The 21,977-nt window shown below is 41.9% G+C and overlaps 2 protein-coding genes across 4 annotated transcripts in view; one reads left to right on the forward strand and one right to left on the reverse strand.

Annotated features, from left to right (window-relative positions):
- ELP3 (elongator acetyltransferase complex subunit 3) overlaps window positions 1-9,447 on the reverse strand; it is a 101,778-nt gene extending 92,331 nt beyond the window's left edge. Inside the window, exons 1-3 of the mRNA XM_014843321.3 lie at window positions 9,314-9,447; window positions 6,059-6,158; window positions 3,205-3,343 (exon numbers count right to left, since the gene is read on the reverse strand). Coding sequence (XP_014698807.1) covers window positions 3,205-3,343; window positions 6,059-6,158; window positions 9,314-9,332 — 258 coding nt within the window. The 5' untranslated portion in view covers window positions 9,333-9,447. The remainder of the gene's footprint in view (window positions 1-3,204; window positions 3,344-6,058; window positions 6,159-9,313) is intronic.
- Window positions 9,448-13,492: 4,045 nt separating this feature from the next.
- Window positions 13,493-21,977, forward strand: part of NUGGC (nuclear GTPase, germinal center associated) — a 50,299-nt gene continuing 41,814 nt past the window's right edge. For all 3 annotated transcript variants that reach the window (XM_070505147.1, XM_014843318.3, XM_070505145.1), the window contains exons 1-2: window positions 13,493-13,624; window positions 21,149-21,236. In XM_070505147.1, coding sequence (XP_070361248.1) covers window positions 21,194-21,236 — 43 coding nt within the window. In that variant the 5' untranslated portion in view covers window positions 13,493-13,624; window positions 21,149-21,193. The remainder of the gene's footprint in view (window positions 13,625-21,148; window positions 21,237-21,977) is intronic.

Consider the following 21,977-nt stretch of genomic DNA (forward strand, 5'->3'; position numbering starts at 1 on the left):
ATACAACACCTAAAGCAAGATCCATGAAAGACAAATTGGTAAGCTGGTTACACTAAAATCTGAAAGTTCTGCTCTGAGAAAGATACTGTTAAAGAGAATGAAAAGATAAGCCATAGACTGGGAGAAAATATTTGCAAAACAGACATCTGATAAAAGACACACATCTAAAATATACAAAGAATTCTTACAACTTCACAATAAAAAAAAACCACCCAATTAGGAATAGGGCAAAAGATCTGAACAGATACCTCACAAAGAAGATATAGAGATAAGTATATGAAATAATACCAAATAATTGTATGAAAAGATCCTCAACATCATATGCCATTTGGGAACTGCAAATTAAAACAATAAGATACCACTACACACCTATGAGAATGGCCAAAATCCAGAACACTGACAACACTAAATGCTGGTGAGCACATGGAGCAAGAGGAACTCTAATTCATTGTCAACAAGAATGCAAAATGTTACAGCCAATTTGGAAGACAGTTCAGCAGTTTCTTACAAAGCTACAAATAGTCTCACCATATGATCCAGCAATCATGCTCCTAGGTATTTACCAAATGAGTTGAAAACGTATAGGTACACAAAAACCTTCACACTAATGTTTATAGCAGCTTTGTCCATAATTACCAAAAGCTGGAAGCAATTGGGATGTCCTTCAACAGGTGAATGGATAAACAAACTGTGGGACATTCAGACAATGGGATATTATTAAGCACTAAGAAAAAATGAGCTATCAAGCCACTAAAAAGACACGGTGCAACCTTAAATGCACATTGCTAAGAGAAAGAAGCAAGAAGAGGCTATATACTGCTGGATTCCAACTAAATGACATTCTGGAAAGGCAAAACTATGGAGACAGTAAATAGATCAGTGGTTGGCAGAGGTTTGGAGCAGAGGAAAGGATGAATAGGGGAGTTTTAGGGCAGTGAACTACTCTATATGATACTGTAAAGGTGGATACATGACATTACGCATTTGGTAAAACCCATGGAGTGTACAACACTATGAGTGACCCTAATGCAAGCTATAGGCTTCAGTTAATAATAACACAGCAATATGGGTTCATCAATTATAACAAATGTATCAAACCAATGCAAGGTATTAATAATAGGGCAACCCAGGGAGGGGAAAGGAAGTAATGGGAACTCTCTGTACTTTCTGCTCAATTTTTCTGTAAACCTAAAACTGCTCTATAAAAAAGTAAAAACAAATCACACCAGAGTAACAGCAGGAAGAAAAGCATTGAGAATAAACAGCAGATAAGGAATGACAATCAGCTGTGTACTTCTGATATTTTTAATAGACTAACAAATGACAAGTAATCTAAAGAAGAAATAAAGGCCAAAACATTCCTACCAGCGATGGTAGGAATGCACAATGCACTTCACATCTTTTGGAAACTGAGTGGATGAGAGCACCATGAACTAAGATGGACAAGAAATACAAACGAGCAAGTTTGAGGTTAGTTTTGGTTATGTTATACTTAAGAGTGTACAGGCAGTCAAAGGAGAGATGTCTAACAGGCAATTTGACATGAGCCTGAAGCTCAGGGAGAGATCGGAGCTGCGAGTCAGTATATGGCAGTACTTAAAAACATCAATGGATGAGATCACCAGAGAAAGCACATACAGTACTAAAAATACTGGGCCTGGGACCACAAAAAACAGAAATCAACTTTTAGAGGCAAGCAGAACAAGAATAGCCCTCAAAAGAAAGAAAAGAAATGATCTGAGGTAGGAGGAGAAGTTGGTTGTCATGGAAGCCAGGTGTATTGGTCAGGTCGAAAGGTTGCTAAATCTTTGTCTTCCATAGTGGCAAGCTCTTACATAATGCCTAAAACTAAAAATTCAAGACTTATCTATACAGCATGTTATTTAGAGATATGGAAGTAAATGCTGAGAAATCAGCAAAGAGTTAAAAGTGGTTGCTTTAGGGGGAAAAACAGGAAATGAAGGGTCTGAAACTGTTAGTTTTTCTTAAAGAGCCTGTTACACTAGGTACAACCAACCAACCAAACAAAACAAAAACACTTAAACACAAAGGAGACAAGACCAGGACTGGTAGTACACTGTATGCAAAAGTTCTGGGGTTTAATTAGCCACAAACGCAATACGATCCAGGAGATATGACTACCAAACAAGGGAACATAAGCTGCAATTATTAGAAGTATAACATCTCCATCCATTTAACAGACTGAACAACTTAAATCACATTAAGAACACAGAATTTATTCTGGGAACCACGTTTTAAGAGGATCCAAACCCTAGCTCTCACACTCATCCTTTTTTCCTGGAGCCCCTACCCTAATTCAGGCTCTTAACCCTTCATACCTAGGTCAAACCAAGAGTATCCTAACTGCTCTTTTTGTCTCCAAGCTACCTTATATCTTGTATCCAAATTAATTTGAAAAAATCTATTTTGTTCATATCACTCCCCCTCTAAAAATCTTTACCAGTTTCCTATTGTCCACCTTCTTTATGGGACATTGAAGATCTTTTACAAGCTGATCCAAAACTAACCGTTCAACCCAACGTCCTGAGGCTTTCCCAAACGACTGATCAAGTCCAGTCAGCCTGCTGTACGCACTGCTCCCTGCACACCCACACCTCTTCTATCATCTCTACCTTTGTGCCTTAGCTCCCTGTGCCCTTGCTCCCACCACTCCTTGAGCCTGTTTTTCTCTGCTTATAGGAGCACCATTCATAAGTTAAGCAAAGTTCCATGCTTTCAACTGGGCTTTCCCTTGTCCCTTTAACTGCAGGGACATCTCTGTCCTCTGGACTCTCATAATGCTCCCTATTGTGTCAATTGTCTCACAATTACCATATATAGAACGGCTCTGCACTATTAACTACCTTTTAAAACTATCTTTTATAAGTATCAATTATATTGAAAGCCTTAAGATACTGGCTTAAGATGGCCAATAATATTTATCATACTGTGATAGTCACCAAGGCTCAATCTATACCTTTAAAGACACCAAAACATCATGTACTCCTTTAAGCACAACATATTTTTTCCCTCTCTATGCCTCCTATCATTCTGCACATATCTCCACTCCAGCACATATCATAACATACGGATTTTATTAGTCTGAATCGCCCACCTCCACCTTACTAACTGGGTGTTGCACGGAGGCAGGGATTTCTGGGACAACAGATACACAATCAATATTTCATGGATCGAATCACTCACCCCACTGGCAGTTCTGATAGGTTTTGCCTTTAACTTGGGGACCAAGACCTTTCGATACTGAGGTGGGACTGCAGCAATGATATCCACCAGGCGAGGCTGTGCTGAAAGGCCATATTTGGCAGCTGTCTTGGTTTTCACCCTGAAAGTAAAGCATTTAGTATTATCAAGATCACAATATTCCAAGGACAAGCTACCAAAAGGATGACCTACAAATAACACCATCAACTCCTGTCACTCCCCTATGCTTTCACCAGATGACAATCATGGCTTTACCATCTGTGAATATCAGAGAAATAGAAGAACAAAATTCATGAATGTATGACTTCCTCTTCTCACCCTGGAGTACCAGAAAGAAAATTATATCTACAGGGAAGGGCCCAGGATAGTGACACAATGTAGGCATCATTCAAAACAGTGCTTCAGCTTCAAAGGATTCTACCCTTTTCTCAACCTCAGCACTACTGCATTTGGGATCAGATTAATTGTGTTGGGGGGGACTGTTCAGTACACTGTAGGATGCTAAGCAGCATCACTGGCCTTTACCCACCAGCCCCCTTCTTACTATAGTAACACCCAAAAATGTCTCCTGTGGGGGAAAAATCATGCCTGATTGTGAACCACTATCTTAGACCAAACAAGCAAACAAACAAAGAAAAGAACAATTCAAAGGAAAGCTATGCAGAAGCAAATAGGAAATAAAGTATATATTTTTTAAAGCATTTTAAAACTTCTTCTAATACTAAATATTATATACATAAAAAACAAAGGACAGAATATATAAATGTACTTTAACAATTGTAAAGCAACCACTCGTGAAACCACACTCCAAGAAAGAGAATATAATGTGTACTTCAGAAGATCTGTTTGCTGCTTCCTGATTGTAACTCTATCCCTAACCCCCAGAAGTAATCTTTATCCCGACTAATAATTCCTTGCTTTTCTCTATAATTTTACCAGCTTTTCTTTTCTTGGCTGTTAGCCAAACCCTAAGAGTCATCTTAACGTCTCATTTTAATCCATTTAGAAATATCGTGGGGTGTTTGCATCATTTTCTATAAATGTTAACTGAGTACCTGACATGTACAAGAGACTACCTAACTACTTGGTATGTCAGGAGGTATAAGGCATAGTCATTTCATGCTCTGTGTTTGCAGACAGGCATGCACATCTGACTGATAAAAATATATGTGACAAAACACACACATAACAATGAATGCTTCCAGAGTTCCAGAGGAACTCAGTGTGTGCTGAGGAGACCCTCACGAAAAATGGGCACAGAAAAAAAGAGTAGGCTTCACAGACGACGAAAACACGAAGACAACACTGAGTATAGACAGGCTGGCTTACGGGAAGACTCAAACACAGGAATGCACATATTTTAAGAAATATGGGTACACCAACTTGACAGAAAGCAGATTTTCAACGTAGAGAAGTTTAAAAAGTTGGAAAAGTAAGGTGAAGCCAGATCGAGAGGCCTTACATAATAGGCTGAGGAATCTGCATCTAATTCCTTAAGCTCTGGGGACACGCCTAAAGTTTCTGCACAGGGAAATGACAATGATAAAAGATAAGAGGAAATTAATCCATCAAGAGATTAACAGGGACTGAAAGTATAAACTATTTCTGTAGTCTAGACTTTAAAAAGGGATGGAATAGAGAGTTAGCAATGGAAATGAAAGTGAGAGTCATAATGAAGAAAGAGTAGGCAAAATTTAGATTCTCATTGGACCTAAGGGAAAAGATTCAAAGATGACACTAGAGTTTCAAGCCCGGAAGAGGGTTAACACAATTAAGCAAAGAGGACATCCAAGTAGGGGCTGGTTTTAAAGAAGATGCTAGCTTTAGCTTTAGATGTGCTAAACTAAAGAGAAAAACAAAAATATACAAGATGTTGAAATGTTCACTAGAAATAAAAGATTGGTATAATTAGCAGTATAGCCAACAAAGACAGAATAAAACTGTTAAAGAAACGGTAGAAAAATCAGTAAAACACAACGTCTTCATAGTCAAAAAAAGGATAGTTACCTATTCTTGTAGCAAAAGTTTATTAAGCACAATGTTCCAAGGAAGGCGTCAAATACTGTAGTATCTCAAGTAACAGAAAATAGTCTAAAAAAAAGGTCATGCATGCAGTGATTAGATCATTGCTGACCTGGGAGGGGGAGAGAAGCTTTTCACTAGAGCAGATCTATATAATGAACACGCAGTGAAAAGAAGAGATGCAGAGAGCAAAGACCACTCTCATTTGAGGGTGTAGCAAAGTCCAAGCTGAACCTGCCTGTGGAGAAGCGGATGAACACGGCGAAGGAGTTCTGAAGGAGGTAAGGGTTGGATTAGACCAAAGGCCCCACAGGGAGGGTTTTCCTGGCAGAGAGCTACTGCTTCCTCTGAGACAGCAGGGAAGACAAGAAAGATGTGAAGTGATGTGGCTCAGAAGGTGAGAACGTGGGCTCTGGAGACAGACGACCTAATTCCAAATCCCAGCTCTGCCGATTCCCAGTTATTTACTCTTGAACAAATTATTTAACCTCTCTCTGTTTCAGATTACCCATCTGTCAAATGAGGGTGATACAGGCACCTACCTCATACAGCTTTTGAGAAGATCAACTGAGCTAGTACATATAATGCCCTAGTAACAATGACTGGAATATAGTAAGTGCCCAAGAAATGTTAGAAGTTATCACTATTATTAGTCTATGAGACAACTTTGCCATAAATGAGTGACAGGGCAGAAAGCAAAATTTTCAACTGAAAAATAAAATATGAGATAGACAACAAGCAGTATTTAATAATTTCATAAAAGAGATCTACTACCTAAGAACAAGATTACCTTCTTTTTTATAGATCCACTTACTTGTTTAGATCGATGTCTTTCCCCTGTTCGTGTGCTTCAATTAGTTGTTTAATAACATCTCCTATGGTCAGCATCATTAGCTCAGCAGGGCTGAGATCTCCTGGAAAGACAATGTTTAACAATGTAAAAAAATCACATTATTCAGTAAAGATTTTTGTATATATTAGCAGTTTTCCTTCCAAAATCATTCCAACCATGCCAAATGAATAGCTCAAGTTCACAAGACATTAAATCTCCATTGTTTACAATTTGATCCTATCTTTTGTATCTTTAACTTAAAACAAACCTGGCTTCACTTACATATGGGAAGAGCTCACTTTAGAAGCACATGCAGCAAGAAAATGATAGATACAGAAAAGAACAGAGACAAACAGGAGAAAGAACCTAATCACATAGGAAAGCACCAAAGTAGTTAAAATAGCTTCCCTTTATCTCCAGTTTTGTCATTACATTTAGACGCATTATTTCATCTGATTCTCAGAATGGTATAAAATAGACAGAACAGCATATTTGCCTGTCTCATAAAAATGCTACCAAGGGGTGAAGCTGAAACTCAAATCCAGGTATCTGCAGAAGCAGTACTACAAAGCAATGCAGTATTACTTTGTAACACAAAGGACATGGGCTCTATACTTGTCTAAGGATCTTAACCTCTAAGATACAGTATAGTCTGTCCACCATCATGACCTTCTCCTGGCAACTGAGGCTCCCCTGCTCATCTCAAAGGCAACAGCAGAAGCTGACATGCTCTTACATGACCTCATCCCCCCAATTACAGTTGACTGGTTCAAGGATGGGCACCTATCCAAGTCAGGCCAATCTGAGCTCTTTTCCTCAAGGCAAAAAAACCCCAGTCTCTCTCCAGTGAGAAAAGCTGAGATTTCAGCTTGGGAGCTGCTAGCAAGCGTGCTTCCTGCCTGTAAAGAAAGCTGGTGTACAAAAATAACAAAGTCATCAGAGAGAAGCACAGATGAGAAAGGCCTGGCAGTTATGGAGCCCTTTCATTTACTTCATCTCATTTGAAACCTCACAACAAGACTGGAAGTTAGGTATTGTTATCCCACTTTACAGATGTGAAAAATTAAGGCAAGTTAAGATGCCATTGTAAACGGTATAGTTAAGACTCAAATCCAGGTCTTTTCTCCACAACTTCCATGCTTTTTTCACTGTACCAAGCCGCCTTCAATTTAATGAGGCAAGGTTAACACATACAAAGCAATCTAAGAGAAAAAAATGTTCACCTATAACTAAAGGCTAAACGCTTTTCAAACCATGTAACCCAGCACTTCAGAGCTCCACAAAGGCACCTCGGGGGCCATGTAACAGGGGTAGGGCTGGCGATGGTGGTGGAAGAGGAAGGGGGAGGGGGAGAGAAAGAGGAAGGATAAAGAGGGTCTCTTTCTCCATTTCAACCAAACAGCTTGGCTTTCATCTATTTATATATTGAGGTTCTGCATAAGAATTTATTTGGAGGGGAAAAGGGGACTCAGGTGATAAAAACAGAATAGATAAAGATTTAAAAACCACTTGTCTTAAGAATTAACTGGAGAAGTAAACTAGTAAGGAAAGGCATCGTGGAGGAAACAGCACAGGGGTCTTTAAAGAAAAGGGCAGGATTTGACCAGGCAAAACAGAGTACAATCCAGAAGAAACAATGTTGGATAGAGGAATTACCTATTGCTGTACGAAGGTGTGTCATCTAACTAGAATACAGGGCTTCTAACATGGCTCAGTAAAGAATAGATTACAGGGTACATCAGCCACTAGGCAAACGGATTTAAATGAAATGCAAGAGACAGTGGAGAACTATATATTCTCAAGTTTGGGAGTCAAAAGATGAAATTAGTTATTTAAGAAAATTAGTACACAAAACACACTAAAGAAAATGAGGATACAAAAAATGATTCAGAAGATGAAAAAAATACATACTATCTGGATACTAAGTAAAAGCCTCTTGAAAGGCAACATTGTAAAAAAATCCCCACAAGATTTATAGTAAAAAAGTTGGATAATAGGCTCCTCTCCCTAGCTCCCAACTCCTACAGGATGCGTGATAATGGGAAGATCAATGAATTCTGACCTCCCATTTCCTTGCCTGCATAATTGGCAAAATACATACACATCTCATAAGACCACTGTAAGAATCAACTGAAGTAATGTATATGAAAGCCAAAGTACTATTCAAATATTAGTTACTGATGAAGGCAGGTTAGGAGAATGGTGGCTGGAATGATGAGAAATAAACTATTTCAAGAGGTGATTTCTAAGTAAGAACTAACAAGGTTTGGTGATAGATGAAATTAAAAGTGTAAAGCTGTCTGGCCTGACAGACTGAGGTGGAGCAAGTTAGAGGAAGAAGACAAATTAATTTGAGGCATGTAGAGTTTGATGCCACAAGAGAACTGAATGACACTTGCAGCTGTTGCTCCAAGAAACTGCAGTTTATGCCAAGAGGCATACTGATTAAGGACAGATTTATTTTTAATTTTATGTGTTTTGGGTTCACAGAGACAGCCTGACCAACCAGTTCCACTTCCTAAGTATAATTTTGGGCTGGGAAAGCAACTTAACTCTTTGAACCTCAGTTTCTCCATCTGTAAAATGGAGATGATATCGACTCCAGAATTAATAGCAAAGGCTCAATAAATAGTAGCTATTATTATCATAACCATCATTATTATTAGGCCCACTGCTCAAATGAGTGCACAGAGATAAGATTAGAACCTGTGAAAAAACACTAGAAATCTGACTCCATCCCGTCGAAAAACTAAAGATGGAATTGCTGCATTCTAACTTAGGAGGTAATACAAATGAGAATAACTGAATAATTGTCCCATAGAATCCAACAATACTTTAGGGTCTTTCTTCTTTCTTAACTTAGGATTTAAAAAAAAAAAAATACGTGAAATGTGTCCTAAAACAAATCTTAGCAAACTACAATCCGAGAACGCGTTAAATCGACCGACCACGTTAGCTACTTGGAGGGCATACCCTGGAATAAAGCTTTTCCTGCCACTTACGCAAAAGACATCAAGTGACTGCCAAAGAGGAGGAGCAAGGGTAGGTTGGTTTAAAAACCACAATAGGTAAAACGAGAAGGCAGGGAGCCAACAGACAGGCTGACCCCAGGCGGCGGGGCGACTGGACCAGGCAGCGGATTCCGCGGGAAAAACTGGGTTCAGCATCTGACCTTTCAGATGTTGGCCCCTTCCCTACTACTCCCCTTCCCCCTCTGCCTCTCCCTCCCTTTCGCACCTTTCCGCTTCTGCCTCATCGCTCAGCTGTCGCAGCAGCCGTCTCCGCAGATAATGTAGCTACCGACTCAGACCACGGGGAAAGTTGACAGCCACAAAGCAACCCCGGCCTGTCGTAAAAGGACGGTCAGTGTATCGTAAAGCTGTTCCCAGAAAACGGCGAGCGCCAAGGTCCGCCCGCCCCCCAGCGGCCGGTCGCGGAGCCGCAGGAGGAGGAAAGCCGTGGCGGAGGCGATCCTGCCGGGGGTCGAAGGGCTGTAGAGTGGGAGCGTCTGAATGCAATGGCACCTGGGCCTTAGAATGCTCGACCTGGACAGTGTGGCGACCGGACAAAGCCTATGTACAGAGACTGCGCCAGGAAGGCTACATGAGAGAGTACAGGGTATAGGAGCCCAGGGGGCGTCACGTCACGGGGCTAGGCGGGAAGGGGAGCGGGAGATCGCGGGAGGAGAGCCCGCTAGTCCCAGTCAGAGCCCGGGAGAGACCGGCAGCATCGAATAACAGTGTGAGGTGCAGGCTTTGACGCCAGTGGTCACCGTGGTCTCCGACGAATGGCACGCATCGTCGATGGCCATCGTGAAAGCTACGGAGGTCTCTCCAGAAAAACGCGCACACGCACGAAGTTTGGCAGAGGTTGGAGGCAGGACTTGGGATAACCCATCCATGATCTCCGTTGTTCATGGACCAGAAATTAAGAACCCCTCTCATTACATAAAGCCAGGAAAACATGCTGTTTCCAGTTCCTCACTTCCCACCAGAATTCACGTAACTCCAAGTCTTTGACCCCACCATGATACTGAAACTGCCCCGGTCAGCTTTTCTGCCTTCCTCAGGCCAAATTCAGTGGTAGTTATCTGTCCTTGTCATCCTAGTATTAACTGACATGAGTTAGCTTCCTTGAAAGTCTTTCTTCTTAGGACCCTCCACACTCTCTTGATTTCTCTTCTACTTTTTCTCAGTCTCTGGTGAACTCCTCGTCTACCTCACCTCAAGGTATTGGTGGACCAGAGGCGTCACTTCTCAGCCCTGTCTTTCAAGGTTGTCCCCAGAGCACCATAGCTTTAAATACCGTCTATCTCCTCCCATTTTTATAGTCCAGCCCCAACTTCTCCCCTGTTTGATATCTTGTTAGATCTGGGCGTCTAATATGCATCTTGAACTTAACATGTGCAAAACAGAACTCAGTTTTTACTCCAAATCTGTTCTCTCCCCCCGCTCTTCCTTATCTGAAGGCACTGTCATCCACCTCATCCCTCTTTTACCTCACACAAGAGAAAGATCGAGGTGGGTAGGACAGCTGTAAATTTTAAACAGGGCTTAGGATAGGCCTTACTGGGAATGTGATATTTGAGTTAATACTTGGTAGGCAGGTATCTGGGGGAAGAGTATTTCAGGTAGAGGGAACAGTTAGCACAAAGGTCCCAGGACAAGAGGTTGCCTGGTGTGTTAAAGGAAAGTAAGGAGGCCGGTGTCAATGGAGCAGTGAGTGAGGGGAAGTGTACTAGAGGTCAGAAAGGTGATGGGGTGGGACACAGTGCAGCTCCTATGAGACCTAGTCGGCCATCATAAAGCTTTGGCTTTTACTCTAAGTGATTTGGGGAGCCATTGGAGAGTTTTTAGCAGAGATATGATCTGATTTCTAATTTTAAAGTATCTCTTTTTGCTGTGTTTAGAATAGACTATAGGCCCTATAGGGGGCGAAGGACAGAAGCCGGGAGATCAGTTAGGTGGTTATATCATACCTATACTGGTAATTCTCAAACTTGGATGCACTTTAGAATCACCTAGAGAGTAGTGAAAAATCCCGGTGCTCAGGTCCCACCCCACACCAATTAAATCAAAATGTCAAGGGATGGGAGCTAGACATTAGTATTTTCTAAAGATCCTTGGGTGGTTCTAGTGTGTAGCAAAGTTTGGGAACCACTGATCGAGGCCAGAGATGATTTAGACTCAAATTGGGGTAGTAAGCAGTGGAGGTGGTGAGAAGTGTTCAGATTCTGAATATATTTTGGGGATGTCAGTAAGACTTTCTGACAGGTCAGGTGTGGGATATGAGAGAAAAAGGGACATCAAGATCAAGGGTGACACTGAAGCTTTTGGATCAAGGGACTGGAAACACGTAGTTGCTGTTTGCTGAAATGGAGGAGACTGTAAGCGGAGTGGGGTTGTGAGGGGGTCCATCTGGACATAAGTTTGGCATGCCTAAGACATGAAGAAAGTTGAGACTGGAGATACCAATCGAGAGTTATAGGCATGTAGGTGAAATGTAAAGCTATGAAACAAGGTGAATGTGGAAAAGAAAGAGAAGAGACCAAAGACTAAGCTTTGGGGCCTTCTGTTATTAGCAGGATGGGGAGAAAAGGAGTACCAACAAAGGAGGCTGACAAGATAGGAAGAAAACTAAGAGAGTGTGTGTACCTGGAAGTCAAGAGAAGAAAGTGTGTTAAGGAGGAGGGACTGATCCAATGGGTCAAATGCTGTTGATGGGTCAAGTAAGATGAGTGTTGAAATTGACTAGGATCGTTGGGGCCTTTGACAAGGAGAGTTTTATGGAATGGTAGAAGTGACGGCCTGACTAGAGTAGATTTATGATAGACTGAGAGGTGAGAATTTTGAGACGGTGAGTTTAGACAACTCTTTTGAGGAGTTTTGCCATGAAGAAATACAGAGAAATGGGGTAGTAGCTGGCAGGGTAACTGGGGTCAAAGGGAGTGTTTGTTTGTTAAAACGGGATAATTAACAGCAAGTGTGTATGCCAATGAGAATAGTCCAGTGGAGAGTGAAAATTAGATGAATTAAGAGAAGAGAGGAAAGTACTCTATCTAGTCCTGCAGCTGCAGAAAAGGGATGGAATCTGGTGGACAAGAGAAGGGATTAGCTTTGGCTGGGCGCATGGACAGTTCATTTATTAACAGGCTGGAAAGCACAACATGTGAGTGTAGATTCTGATAGGTGGTTGCGTGTGATGCTGGGGCTCTGTGGAAGTTCTCTTTCAATTGCTGCAGTTTCTTCAGTGAGTTCAGTGAAAATTCAGCCTGGTAGTTTGTCCAGACTTCCAACAGACCTACATTCAGGTATCCAGAGTGTCAAAGACCACCATAAAGAACCCAGGCAGCTTTAAAAATGATAAGAGTTAATTTTAGTTTTTGGGTACTTAAGTATTATCTTTGACTAAGAATATAGTTAACTGTTGAAGTAAAGAAACAGCCAGTAGAGGGAGAGATAAGCACGTGGGACATGCATATAAGTTTAAGGTGTGATTTTGCCCAGCGAGGTAAGTAGAAGACCCAACACTAATGATGACATTCACTCTGATTTTCTTGTTTTGAACTTTATGTTGGTATTTCTATGGTTTTCTGATGGATGAGGCACACCATCTTGCCAAAAGTTCAAAGCAATTTTTAAGGTCACACTCTAAATATTTATCTTCAGTGCTTTTTGACCTCTTTGCTTTCTGGATCCCCACTTTAGACTAAAAACATACCTACAGTTACTGAGGCTTGTCCTTGTAATGACGGAGCCTGCCTTTGAAGGTCAAACACTACCTGAAGCTGAAGGCTAAAAAAATAGGTTTTTACCTGTACTTGATGTGATTAATGGGTTGCCAGACACAGCAAAATGGAGTATGTTCTACTTTCTTCTCTCCTGGACAGCGATTCAAAAAGATTAGTTTTTCTGTTTTGTTTTTTAAAAAAATATAGATGTAAAATTTAATTTCCAGAAAGAGTTATTTAAAACTTTATGACCCTCATTTGTACAAACAATCCAATGTTGTTTGGTTTGGGGTGAATTTCAAGACTGTGTATCAAGAGTCGTTTATCTTCACCATGTCATATCATCCATCTCTCCCAGTTGTCTTGTGTTGGGGGATGTGAGAACCAGCTTTGTCTCTTTTGGCACTGGGGAGTTTTTCCTATCTGCTCAAATAAGTCAGATGCATCTGAATAACTTTCACCCTCAAAAAAAGGATGCTGTAGGGTGGATGATGCAATCTCTTTGGAGAGGAAAAATGACCAATATCTGCCTGCTTGTAGGAATAAGGCAGAGAAGGATGTAAGATCCCCAGTTTACATACAAGTAAAGTTTAAATAAAAGAGCGAAAATGGAACAAGTCAATTTCTGAGGGAGGAGATTGTCATAAATAGCCCTCTGATGGCAAATCAGTTTCACTTCTGCTTGTGTAAATGTGGCTTTGTGACTGGCCACGAAGGGCTATATAGCTCAGCTGTTTCCACGTATCTACACCAAGGCAAAGAAACTGCCACCATCTCCTTTGCAGACTCCTGGAGCCAAACGGAAAAAGTAGTATCTGGTAAGTTGTTTCTGTTATGTTATGTATGCTGTAACTTATGGTTGATTAAAAAAAATAGACTTTAGATTTACAGAAAAATTGAGAAGATAACACAGAGAATCTTCATATAACCCACACTCAATTTCCTCTTTTATCTTACATTAATATGGTACATTTGTTATAATTAATGGACCAATATTTATAACATTATTATTAACTAAAAGCTATACTTTATTCAGATTTTCTTAGTTTTTATCTAATGACCTTTTTCTTTCCTTTTTTTTGTGTGAGGAAGACTGGCCCTGAGCTAACATCTGTTGCCAATCTTCCTCTTTTTGCTTGGGAAAGATTGTCCCTGAGCTAATATCAGTGCCAATCTTCCTCTATTTTGTATGTGGGATGCTGCCACAGCATGGCTTGATGAGTAGTATGTAGGTCTGTGCCTGGGATCCAAACCTGTAAACCTTGGGCCACCAAAGTGGAGCTCACAAAATTAACCACTATGCCACTGGGCTGGCCCCTCTAATGTCTTTTCTCTGTTCTAGGATCGCATCCAGGATCTGACATTACATTGTCATGTCTCCATAGGCTTCTCATGGCTGTGACAGTGTTTCAGACTTTCCTTGTTTTTGATGACCTTGACAGTTTTGAGTAGTACTAGTCAGGTATTTGAGGAGTACTGGTCAGACATTCCACCGGATTCATCTCTAATGAGATTTGTTTGTTTTTCTCAGGATTAGACTGGAGTTATGGGTTTAGGGGAGGAAGCTCCCAGAATTAAAGTGCCATTCTCATCACATCATGTCAAAGGTCTGTACTGTTGACATGGTTTGTGATGTTGACGTTGGCCTGGATCACCTGGCCGAGGCAGCATCTGTCAGGTCTCTCTGCTGTGAAGTTACTCTTCCTCCCTCCTTTCCTTACTGTCCTCTTTGGGACGAAGTTGCTCTGCAAAGCCCACCCTTCCGGACAGGGAAGTTATGCCCTCTCTCCTTGAGAGTGGACTAGCTACATAAATTATTTGGAATTTTTCTATATGGGAGATTTGTCTCTTCTCCCTCTCTTGACTTTCTTACAGTAAATTATTCCTTGAGAGAAAGTGTATTCTACTTTCTTGTTTGTTTAAGTGAATTTTAAGGCTTTGTAAAGGCCAGTGAAGTAGAAATCTGGAGATTCAGGGTTTAGTTTGAATTTTACTTAAGAGTGTGATCATTGGCAAGTCACTAATCATTCCTCCCCAAAGAAAACAGCTATCGCAGGCATCCTTGGGGGTAGTATTAATGTCATCTTATGCCTCATTAACTTTTGGCGAGCTTTGGGGGAGCAACATGAGAGGATTCAAATTCATTTCTTTAGAAGCTGATAAAGTATGTTATGAAAATATCTGCTTATTTTACTTACCTTTTCACCTGGGGGAGAAAGACAGAGAAAATCATGTCGTTCCAGTACCTCCTTTATTTTATCTGCCTCCAGTGGCTGTGCTTCTAATGTTGCACATATCAGCTTACATGTTAATGCTGAAAACATAACTCTTTTCCTTTGGGAGTTTGACGGCCCTTGTTTCACTTTTAGTTCTGAGTTAATGCATTTAAATTGCTCCTTTGGAACATAGCTAGTTTGGAAAGCAGTGCAATGTCCAATGAGGTGGTTAAGAAGTGTTGCCAACACCCAAGTTACTCAAAACTTAAAACGAAAGGAAATAAATCCTCAATGTCATCAACATTCTATCATTTTATTAAGAGGCCTCTCCTTATTTCATACTTCAGCCCACCTCCCTGTGGGAGGGGAGGAGACTTTACCAAGGACTCTTGAAGGAAGAGGGGATAGAGCCCTCAAGGTGATTGATCAACAGGGACAAGAATGGGAGTCAGTTTATCAGTGAAGGTGGCATATGTACTCCCCAAACTAAATAGACTTGGCCCAGGTAAATATAGTATTGATTTCTATTTAACTGTCTTCACCAAATATTCTAAAAATAAATAATGTTTGTATGGATGCTTAAGTGCCTGTAGAGCACCTTTGCATGCGATATTACATTTAGTCCTCACAATGAACTCTTGATATAGGTGTTTCACCTTCTTATTTTGTGTGTGGATAAGCTGAGGCTCAGAGAGGTTAGGTGATTTGTTCCGTGTTACATCGAGATACTGGAGCAGGATCCAAAACCCAGGCATTCTGACTCCAAATCCTGAGTAATTTCCACTTCCCTATTCGCAGTTGGTACTGTAAGCCCTCTGTGTACAGACACCTCACCCATTTTGTTCCTGATGTATCCCCAGCACCTAGAACGGTGCCTGCTACATAGCAGACACTCAACAAATATTTGTTGAATGAATGAATATAAGCCTGCCATTATTAATCTTACCATTTAAGGTGGATTTAAAATATACACTTTATTCATTCAACAAATATTTATTCAGTGCTTGCTATGTACTGAGCACTTCCCACATCTATCAAAAGTGGGGGAATAAGCCAAAGTTAATGATCAAAATGCTCCTTAAAGGAATTTTGCTCGTTTAAGAACTTTGGTTTTTTTCCTGTTAATGATGCCTTGGGGCTGGGGTCGAGGCAGGAATGAGAGGAAAGCAAAAATAATGTTGGGAAGGGTTAAGGATGTGAAGCAAGGTAGGGCGAGATGAAATTCTGGTAAAGGAGAGGAGCTAGGGGAACAGAAGAGGACATTTGTAATTCTTTTTTTTTTTTTTGGAGGAAGATTAGCCCTGAGCTAACATCTGCTGCCAATCCTCCTCTTTTTGCTGAGGAAAAGTGGCCCTGAGCTAACATCCGTGCTCATCTTCCTCTACTTTATGTGTGGGACGCCTACCACAGCATGGCTTACCAAGCAGTGCCGTGTCCACACCCGGGATCCGAACCTGTGAACCCCGGGCCGCCAAAGCGGAATGTGCACACTTAACTGCTCCACCACTGGGCCAGCCCCTATAATTCTTAATACACATTTGATTCTGCATCAGACACTGATGAATGCAGTGAAAGTGTACTACTCAGTCTCCCTCTCTCTCTCTCTCTCACACACCCACACCCACACACACACAAACAACACACCCTCACTCTGGCTTGTTTTACTTCTGAGGGCGTTGAAGAATTTTCAGGCAGTAGCTTCAGTTTGAGTCCCTAAGTACAATTTTATCAAGTGGCTCCTCTCTCTCCTCACCAGCCTTCATTCCCCAAATGCCTTTGTCACGCATTTGAGGGAGCCCCTCATTTGTGGGCACTGTTCCTCCATCCTCCTTCTCTTAAGCTCCGGAGGCTTTGTTTAGATAGTATCTATTTGAGGCTGCTTGATGGAATGAAGGGAACACTGAACTTGGAGTCGCTATGTGACCTTGGAGGAGTTCCTTCTCCGCCCTGGGCCTCAGGGTCCATGTCTGTAAAAGGAGGGGCTGAGAGCGTTCTTTATTCGTTTCCACCATGTGAAGCTGTACTGATGTAGGAATGACTATTGCATTTGTGTGACCTCTGTTATGTTATTTTAAGAAAAAAGACAGTAAGCAAACACAAACAGAAGAAAGAGAGAGTGAGAGAAGCAAGAATAACTGTCAAAAGTCGCGATTCTTTAACAGGAAACTGGTTCTGTGCAACCTTCCCATATCTGGCTACATACGCAGAGAGTCTCATTTAAAAGGTGCTATTCTTAGGCTCAGTGCACAAGAATGTAAATAAGTACTAAAAGCAAAACTTAAGTGCTAACCACATGGTTGAAATGCAAGTGAAATAAACCACGCATGAAAACCTTTCCTGCATGAGCAATAAATTTGGACTGTTTTCAATTGCTTCTCCCCAGAAACCAAATTTTCACAAAATACACCACCATTACTGCCTCTCTTTGGTGGGAAGGTGGACCTCAGCATAATCTGAGGTGAGACTATGCACCTGTGAGTAGTTTGCTCCTTAAAGCAAAATGAACCTGAGATTACAGTAATTTCAGTTGTGTGACTTTTGAGTACACAGGAGCCCTCATCACTGGTATGATCGTGGTTTCAATGGCAGGTGGCATTCAAAATAGGAACTTTAATCCTTTAGCTCCCAACTAAATCAGAGAACATTTGCACTTTAAGGACTAGTTCAATCTTTCATTTATAGATGACAAAAGTAAAGCCCAGAGTAATAGAATGACTTGTCTGAAGTCCCACAGCTACTCTGACTTGTGCCAAAGCCAGAACTGGAATCTTCCACACCTGATTTCCAACGCCCGTCCCATTGCATCCTTTAGTTCAACTAATGACTATGTACTGGTTAATTGATAGATTTCATTCTGCCTCCTCAGCCTTTTTGTAAATGATCCCTTCCTATTTTCCAGTGTCTTAGTTTACCAATCAAATGATCTCTTCCTGCCAGTCTTTGAACATTGGCAGAAGGAATTTGAGGCCCAATTTACCACAACTACAACTCAAATAACGTCTAATTTCTCCAAATTTCAGTTAGGGATCACAAATTACTTGTGTGCTGGCACCAAAGATGCTGCTGACTAGGAGGCTCATGGTTTGGTGTCTCCATTGCATGCAGCTAAAGCCAATCCAACCCCGGATGGTTACATGCTAACAGCCCATGCTGGCCGCCGTGTGCTGTTGTTTAGTAAATGAAGTCAGATGAACTGAAGTTCCTGTGACCCTGAAGGGAGCCAAAACCACTGCCCACGTTCTAGAATTTGGTGACTATGTCTGTTTCTACTCTAAATCTGCTTAACCTCTCAGAGTGAAGGGCCTTAATCTCAGTGTTCACATGGTGGTAACACTTATCACCTTGTTAGTTCTTTCGGGCTTCATCTGGTGCCTCTATTTCCTCCTGGAATTTGACCCCGGAACACAGGTTGTCCTGGAGGTCTCCAGTGCATTTGTCCGCTGGTAGGATCGTACATTTTGTTTTGTTTTCACTGCTCCAGTGATATGTTGCCTAACATTTTGTGTGACTCTGGCTCATTGAGCTGCTGTCTTCGGAAAACAACAGATCTCTTTCCTAGGGGTAATTCCTAGTTCTGTATCTAAAGTTGCTGATGGGCATTACCGTATACTTGAGCACCTTATAGGTCATCTAACCTTTTTTATCGTAACTCACCTAGGTTTTGATGTGGTTTAGTGTTTCCAACCCAGCATTTCAAACTAGGAATTGCTTGTGTCTCCCATGACTTTTAGTGACCCCACAGAGCACTTCCACTACCAGCTTTACTGGTGAACATTTTGAACAAGAACATAGAATTTGGGGATTTGAAGAAGCCCTAAAATTCCTCTAGTCCAATGCCATTATTATGTGGTTGTACAAGTATAGATTCAAATACCTCTAGTAGTGGAAAATTCATTACTTTCCAAGAGAGCTCATTCCATTTTGGACAGCCCTGACTGCTAGAGAATGTTAAGCCAAAATGTGCTTTCTTGTACTTTCCACCTAGGGGATCTAGTTCTCCCCTCTTGGGACCGTAGAAAGCATGCACCGTCCCTCCTTTATATGCAGCTCTAAGGTCATGGTTTTTTTTTTTTTTTTTTTTCTGCTTTCCCTTCCCAACCCCCCCACCCCGTACATAGTTGCATATCTTAGTTGCAGGTCCTTCTAGTTGCGGGATGTGGGTTGCCGCCTCAACGTGGCCTGACGAGTGGTGTCATGTCGGCGCCCAGGATGCGAACCCTGGGCCGCCGCAGCGGAGCGCACGAACTTAACCACTCAGCCACGGAGCCAGCCCCTAAGGTCATGTTTTTGAAGACAGCTGTGAAGTCCTCTCCCCATCTTCTGCCTTTGCCTGTGTCTTCCCTTCCTCAAGTTAAACATTCCCACTTCCTATGGAGCAGTCCTCACTATCAATGCTGCTCCATTTGCACACTTGTCTATTTGTTCCTACTCTTTGGTTTACTTTTTAAGCCAGACTCTAATCATATCAAAAATGAATTTGGTTTTTAAACATCCTTTGGTGTAGAATCTCATCAAAAGCCTCCCCTCCATTATTTCATTCATTCATTCAGTGTTTATTGTCAGTCATTGCTCTTCATGATAGAAATGCAACATTGAAACAAATGCAGCCATGACCTTAAATGGCTCAGGGTTCAGTAAGGAGGAGGAGGCATAAATAAAGCATGGTAAGCGTTATAACAAAGGTGCACTCAGAGCAGTGGTGACACAAGGAGAGAATGATTTGGAATCAGGACACAGTTCCACAGAGGAAATGCTAAAACAGGATCTTGAGGAAAGAGTAGGAATTCACCAGGAAGAAGCAGGGACGAGTACTCCACACAGGAGGAACAGCATGTGCTAAAATGCATGGCAGTTCAGTAGGATACCCTCCCTTGGAGATCTGTAAGGAGTTTGAGATGGTCTGAGAGGGGGCCACAAGATAAGGAACAGAGAGATAGGAACTACCTAAGGCTCAGGACCTTGCACATAGTAGGGGTTCACACCACATTCCATCAGCACCCACCAAGTACAGAAACCGTGTGGTCAGTTCATAACCACCAGCCAAACTAAGAGTATGAGGCTGTTTCAACTGGTGAGTTGTGATTTTCGTTTGGGGTTAATATGTAAATGAAGCACAGTCTCCCTAACTAACGGCCTGTGGGTCTAGTGGGGGTTGACGGATCAGGTGGGATTTTGCATATTTCAGAAGGGCTGGTGACTCTCTGCTTTTGAATTACACAGCTGAGTAATCTAAATAGCAACATCAGATATGGAGAGTAAGCACTTGGGGTGCTCTCCACTTGTGTTCCTCAAGTTCTCCTCTGTGTGTGGAGAAAAGAAGCTCCAGGATAGTGTATCCACAGCCAGTCTGTGCAGCTCCCTCTGTTCTGAGCCTGTACCGGTCTAGTTCTCCCTCTGTGCCCAAGCCTTGTCTGCCAGTGGACTTAAGACAGGTTGGATGGGACACTTCTTTTGGATGTGTCTCTCCTTCTCCCTCCCCTGTGGATGCCCCATGCTGTGGTGCTGCCTGCAGCTGCAGTAGGGGTGTCTTCCTGGTGGAAGTGAGGGTGGGTGGTGAGGAAGATCCAGATAACCCAGTTATTGCGTCTCTCCTTCCCTACTCAGTAGCCCCCAAAGCAACTCCAGGGAGCCCTAGGAATATCAAATGTTCCATCCATCTCTCAGATGCTTGCTGAGACCTGCCAGCACTAAATGTCACTGACACGAGGATTCAAGTGGGCAACTGCGTGGGGCAATGGTGTCACCCAAAGCAGCAAAGCCATATGACTTCACCTTCATGGTTCTGGTCACTAGAGATTTATTCTTATTTCGGAGTGAGTTGCCTTAAAGATCTCAGGTCATATCGGTTTAAAGTTCTATAGAGACAACTATTATTGAAAACCAATGGTCAAACATTGATTTTTCTCATATGTAAATCACCATGTAGTGTACGAGGTGTTGTGAGGGGTTCACAGATAAGTTAGAATGGTCATTGCCCTTTACGAGCTTGGAATCTGGTTGGGGAAACAAGGCATAGCAAATTTACATGGTATTTTTGGTTTTTTGCTTTTCATATTTATAATTTCTGCTGGGCCTGTGTCCCATGTTCATGCCCCCCTCACCCTTGTACTTTGTGTGTATTTTCAGGCTGATTCTCTAAGTGGATAAAAGCAGGCATTTACATAACAGGAAATGGCAGAAACTGAGGATTTTGTGGGTCAGGAGCCACATCCAGGTAACATCCCTATAAGATCCTTTGATGAAGTAAATAGGAACTAGTTACCATTATATAATCAAGGGCAAGTGGGTTAAGATTGCTCTTTATTCAGAAGCTGCTTTCTCATGATGCATTTTAATAGTGAATATAAATAAAAATTATTTCTACAACAACTAAAATAGCCTCTTCATAGTGTAGCGGACTGTCTGACCAGCAATTAAATTTGTGCCCTGTCTCCTTTAAAAGGAGTTTCCAGAAAACCAGCTTAGATTTTCTGCAGGTAGCTTCTCTTGAATGGGCAAGGTCAGGCCCCTAGAATCATTTCAGATGCTTTCCTTACAAGGGGAAGTGTAGAGTGAACCACATTGGAGACAGTGAGGGAGGCCTTCCTACCTAGAAAGCTGGGGGTGGAGGGGTGGGGGCGGGGCAGGGGGCAGGACCCTGGAGCCAAGGAGGGAGCTCTCCTTAGGAAGGTGCAGGGAAGTAACCCCTATATGCAGAAAACAGGGTGTATCACATCCTTTGTGTTTTGAGAATTGAAGAGGAAGAATGTCTTCACAGGCAGGGAATGAACCCCCTTAGGGGCAAGGGAAGCAGTGTTTCTGGGTCAGTGGGGTAGTGGCCAGCATCTGAGGCATGGCTGGGCACGCAAATGGAAAGAACTGCGATTTGGGGGCACCCTTGGTTGGGCTTAGCCCTGAAAGGGTGGAGTTGTTTTGCTTGGAAATGCTGGCAGTCTCTGGCAATGGTCAGGATCAG

The sequence above is a fragment of the Equus asinus genome, chromosome 3, assembly GCF_041296235.1.
Source record: "Equus asinus isolate D_3611 breed Donkey chromosome 3, EquAss-T2T_v2, whole genome shotgun sequence".
NCBI lineage: Eukaryota > Metazoa > Chordata > Mammalia > Perissodactyla > Equidae > Equus > Equus asinus.